This window comes from Coptis chinensis, chromosome 9, assembly GCF_015680905.1.
Source record: "Coptis chinensis isolate HL-2020 chromosome 9, ASM1568090v1, whole genome shotgun sequence".
In the NCBI taxonomy this organism is placed as follows: Eukaryota; Viridiplantae; Streptophyta; class Magnoliopsida; order Ranunculales; family Ranunculaceae; genus Coptis; species Coptis chinensis.
Genome location: NC_141464.1, coordinates 23,688,846 through 23,694,312, shown reverse-complemented (window position 1 = coordinate 23,694,312; position 5,467 = coordinate 23,688,846). Strand labels below are relative to the sequence as shown.

The window sequence follows — 5,467 nt, the reverse complement described above, 5'->3', positions numbered from 1 at the left end:
TGCAGAAAAATATCCCTGAGGACCTCCATTGATCATGATTGACATTGTAATACTCTAAAAGATTGCTTGCAACCATCTGATCCATCTTTCATTGAATCCCACATGCTGCATCACTGCCCAAAGAAAGTTCCAGTCCATAGTATCAAAAGCTTGAGAGATGTCTAGTTTTATTCCAATACTTCCACCATGTTGGGGTGTTTTCAATTCATTCACTAACTCCGAGGCTAGACAAATGGCTTGTTGGGAGTTTATGTTGGGAATGAAGCCATATTGTTCCTTACTGATTATTCTTTCCGCAATTGGACACAACCTTTTGGCTAGAATCTTGGTGATAACCTTGAAAATGAAGTTAGAGAGGCATATTGGATGAAACTTGCCTAGCTGATTAGCATTTTTCTCTTTCTGGATAAGAACAATGAAGTTGGAATTAAAACCGAGGGGCAATCTAGATTTAATAAAGAAGTAGCTGATGGCTTGTACTAGATCATGCCTGACAATATCCCAACAGTGATGAACAAAAAAATCCATAGAATCCATCCGGTCCCGGAGAGCTGTCTGGATTAAGGTGAAAAACTGCCGCTTTCACTTCCTCTATAGTCGGAATAGTGGTGAGAAAGTCATTATCTTCCGATTGCAGATCCTGAGGCATGTGCTGAATGAGTTCCCAATCCATGATGTGATCTACCTTCCTGAATTTATCAATATAGTGTCTGACAATATGATTTCCAATGTCTTCTTGAGTATCAAGAGTGATTCCTTCATCTGTCTTCATTTCTGTGATCAAAGACTTGCTTCTGTTTCTATTAACCATCGCATGAAAGAATTTAGTACTCCTGTCATTGTCTGAATCCCATTTTGTTCTTGATTTTTGTTTCCAGAATAGTTGCTCTTGCTGTAATAGTAATTCCACTTGGTTTTCTTGGTCCACCATTTGAGTAGCGAACTCCTCTGTAACATTTCCTTTCTCAAATTGGTCCTGCATCTGCTCCAATTTTTTAGATTCTGCCTCCACTTTGACTTTGATATTGCCGAACGTGTCCTTATTCCACTTCTTCAGGACACCCTTCAAGCTCTTTAGCTTCTGAGTAAGAATAAAGATGGAATTCCCCAAAATTGACTGCTTCCAACTATCCAGAACTATGCCTCCGAAGGTAGGATAGGTACACTACATATTGAAGAATTTAAAGGGCTTGTTCTTAGGGTAAGGAATGTTGATATTTCCACCCATAAGAGGAGAGTGATCAGAACAAATGCAGCTAGACACCTGATACTTCCATCCAAGGAATAAGAAACCCCAATTTGCATTACAAAGCATTCTGTCTAACTTGCCTAGAATTTTAAAACTCCCTACTTGTTTGTTCCACCAAGTGAGCTGATATCCACTACTAGAAGCTTCCATCAATTGATTATTATTAATAAAGTCCCTGAATTCATTCATGGAAGTTGTCGTAGGATGATTTCCACCTTTCTTTTCAGTAGTACTCAGGTAGGCGTTGAAGTCCCCCAGAATCAGCAACGCCAAATTGAGTGGGTTAGTATTAGACAATTCTAGTTAGAGCTGCCTTCTGTGCACCAAGAGACAATGAGCATGAACTATGGTAATAAGAGCTCTGTCAATCATCACAGTAATGTGTTGATTTGAAAAATGAATCAAAGTAGGAGTGGGGATCGAAGCTTTCCAGATGAGCCAAAGATTAGGAACTCGATTCGGATATAAACTAGGATTAGAGTAGAATGCACTGTTCATTCCTAGAGAGTGTAGAACATTAATGGGAAAATCTTGTGGAAGAATTTTAGGTTCTGCGATTCCCACAAAATCTAGATCCCACTTATTGATAAGCTTGGATAGACGGTTCTGCAATTTGTCATTTGCAATACCTCTAATGTTCCAAAAGACGCACCTCATTGTGAAGGATGGAAATTTATTGATGGAAATGGCGATAGCCACCTTATTCTTCCCTATTACCAGTCCTAGATCGGGATTTGGACCTAGTGATGGGGAAATCTGTTTTCTGTTCTTTCCATTATGACCTATGAGTACCTTTGGTAGCATCAGCCCAGCTTGAGGATTGAGGAGAGATTACATCAGGTGGTTTATCCTCTAACTCTCGAACCTGTTTCTTCTTTTCCAGAAGATGTATAACTTTTTCTGCGCTTCCGAGTCTACGATGATAATTCCGGGGGGAATGAATCCGAGAGACAGAGCTATCCCCATTTCTATTGGGTAGTATAGAATCCTCTCTGGATGTTGTTGTAGAGTCCCTTGCTTCAGGATGATCGCCCACCACTTCTGCTGAAGTCTTACACCTAACCGAACTATTTGTTTCATGTGCTCTTTTAGAATCGTGTTCTATGTCAGAATCGTGGGCTCTAATAGGACTATGAATTGCTATAGTTGCCTGCGCTCGGACAGGACTTTGTGCAACATTTGCCTATTCTCTGACAGAGCTTGCTGCTACAGCCACGGTCTGAATAGGACTATGTCCAACTTTTGCTTGTTCTATGACAGGGCATGCTGCTACAGCCATGGTCTGAATTCTGACAGGACTGTGTGCAACATTTGCTTATTCTCTGACAGGGCTTACTGCTACATCCATGTTCTGGACTCTGACAGGACATAAAGGTGTAATTGCTTGGTCTCTGACAGGGCTTGCAGATGCAATATTGGTTTGAACTCTGACATGGCTTGATATCTCATTAATTGCCTGATCGCTGCTAGGAATGTGTGGGGAGTTCTGAATTCCTGAGTCCACATATGGTTCCACTTCAAGACTATGTTTATGAGTCTCTCCCAGCCCAGTGGAACTACCTCCTGATCATCACTTTGTCGTTCATGGTCCTCAATAGAACGTATCTCCTCCACTTCCAGCCCTTCAAACATATTACGGACTGTACTCCTTTTGTTTTTTCTGTGTTTTTTTCCCTCCAGAAACTCGCCCCTTGTTTACTTGTTTCTCTTGAATTCTTTTTTCTTCCATGCCTTCTGAAGGGTTTGTCACCCAAAGGATCCAAGGAGGGAGTGACACCCACTACCACCTCCTTATCTTTATTACCCTTTTCCTTATTATTCTATATATCACTTCGTAGCTTCCTACATTCCGTGACTAAGTGCCTGACAATCTTGCAATGTGTACACATTTTAGAAAGTTTTCCCACCTCCACCGTTTGCCAAAAAATGTTGTGCTTTGTCTTGACAAAAATTTGGTCCAGGATTGGTTTAGAGATATCAACATCCACCAAGATATTAGCATAGTAACCATACTCTTTGTTAAGAGTCTTTTCATCGACTTGCATTGGGTACCCCACTCCACGAGCTATGGACATCAGTGATTCTGGTTCCCAATATTCTTGTCCTAGTCCGGGTAGTCTGATCCATACTAGACCATGAGAATGTCGATGGCTCTCCGGATTGAAATTCGGCGTCCATTGACTGATTCTCATAGGAATTTTATCAAAGTCCCATGATCCTTTGGCCCAAACTCTGTTCAAATCTTCTGCATTCGAAAATCTTAGAAAGAGAAAACCTTTGCCAATAGGGGTAATGAGCCATTCTCCTGATGGCTTCCAGATTTGTGATGCAATTGACCGTACTCTCTCCATTGAAACTTTTTGCAAATCAATTCGTCCAACTAAACAGTGCTTGCAAAAGAGCAAACCTTTCTCATAGGCTTTTTCTAGAATTGTGATTGCCGGATACTCACCCATTTTTTCTGGAATGGGTAATTCCTGGAATTCAACCAGTTGCCGCATTTATTGTTTCGCTGCATCCGCATAGGAAAGTGTTGGAGCACTTTTCTGTGGTTCTTTAGCAGGTTTCTCATTAATAATGGCTTGCGTATCTTGTGGCTGGGTTTCCTTAGTTGTTAAACTTGGATTCTCTAACTCATATAGATCCATCTAGAAAACTTTTCCAGAACACACATTGTATCGCAATGTTGGATTTTACTTGGAAAAGTTCGGAGCTTGAGTATGAGAAAAAGACGAACCCAACCTTGTATTCCCACCTTCCAGAACTCTCACTGTAGAGCAGCGGAGGATTTTACCCAAGAGGAAGGAAGAGATACCCTAAGGAGGATTTTACCCGAAATGGGATGAAGGATGAAGATGAGAGGATAAGAATATTGTTCTAAACTAATTTGTGTCTAAAAGCGGCAAAAAAGGAGTACTGAATCATTTAAATAACTTAAGTTATTTCACTCCCCATCGCCAAGCATTTGGTCCCCATTTCCCCAGTAAAGAGACTATGCCCAATATACAAACTCAAAGTCCATAATTTCAGTAGTTGAGAAACCTTATATGTCATATTCCCCATCATTTGAGCCTCATGAAGGACACCCACTACCAACCTCTCACTCTTTTGGATAATTCAACTATGACGGGTTATTGCATAAGTTCCATGATGGGCTACACAAATATTCTCTTATCATCATGCTCTCATCCACGCACAATAACAAACAAATTATTTCTTCTATAATATCAAGTTAATATATATTACCACACAAAAATAGTGGTTACTCACCTCTTGTATCCACAAAAAGAATATGTATAATAGAAATCTCGTTACACCACGCCAAAAATCTAACCCAAAGCTAGCTACGAGATGCACAAATTCACATTTTCTCCTTCTTCTTTCTTTTAGTTAACTTGTTTTGTTCTAAGCAAAAACCTTGTTTTCTTAAAACCCTAAATTTATGACAAATCATTTCCATTCCAAAGAATTCCCTACCATATTTTATGCTTAACTTTAAGAAATTTTCCTTTTTACTAAATATCTCTATTCATAAATATAGAATATTATTCTCTATTAAAAGTACTCTATTATTAATATCTCTTTTGAAAAATTTCCAAATATTAAAAATCTCTTTCCAAAATTTAAAATTCAAAACACTAAATCCCTTTAATACAAATTTCAAAAATATTCTCTTGTTTTCCCTCCTTTCTCTTTCTATAATAAAAGTCAACCCAAATTTTCTAGCACATTGACCATGCATTAAATATCTAATTTAAAAATATTAAATATTGTTACATAATAATATAAAAATAATAATAGTGGTCTTACAGCTATACACATCGACCTTAAAGAAATCTCGTCTTGAGATTCAGCAATAAAGTACACTATGCGAATAATTCGGATTGCGATCCTAATCTTGTCCTCAAACTCCCAAGTCACGTCGTTCTCAGCTTCACTCCATTGCACCTTCACCAGGTTCACTTGCCTCCGCCGAAGTTGTTTAATGATATATGCTTGTTTAACACTACTTAGAGGTTTGAACTCTCTAAATTGATGCAAAAGCACTCAAGGTTCCTTACTCACGATCTTCGTTTCATAGAGTTTGAATAAGGATTCGAACTAACCTAAAGTTTAGAACAACTACAAATTGGATGTTACAATTAAGGGAACTAAGGAGTAAGGTTATAATATTAAAGCTAGGATTTTCTTCCTACACAAACATTAAGAAAGACATTA

General features: G+C 38.7%; 1 protein-coding gene across 1 annotated transcript; it reads right to left on the bottom strand.

The window, feature by feature from the left end:
• Positions 1 to 484: 484 nt before the first annotated feature.
• On the bottom strand, positions 485 to 2,528 carry LOC147475257 (uncharacterized). The gene is made up of 2 exons (XM_086585352.1): positions 2,445 to 2,528; positions 485 to 1,165 (listed from the first exon to the last, which is right to left on the bottom strand). The coding sequence occupies exons 1-2, from the start codon at positions 2,526 to 2,528 to the stop codon at positions 485 to 487; spliced, it is 765 nt and encodes a 254-aa protein (XP_086441478.1).
• Positions 2,529 to 5,467: the final 2,939 nt, after the last annotated feature.

Coding starts and splice junctions, on each gene's coding strand:
- LOC147475257 (XM_086585352.1), bottom strand. CDS start 2,528: ATGGCTGTAGCAGCATGCCCTGTCATAGAACAAGCAAAAGTTGGACAT. Junction 1,166..2,444: donor TGGCTGTAGCAGCAAGCTCT/GTCAGAGAATAG, acceptor TTCAATATGTAG/TGTACCTATCCTACCTTCGG.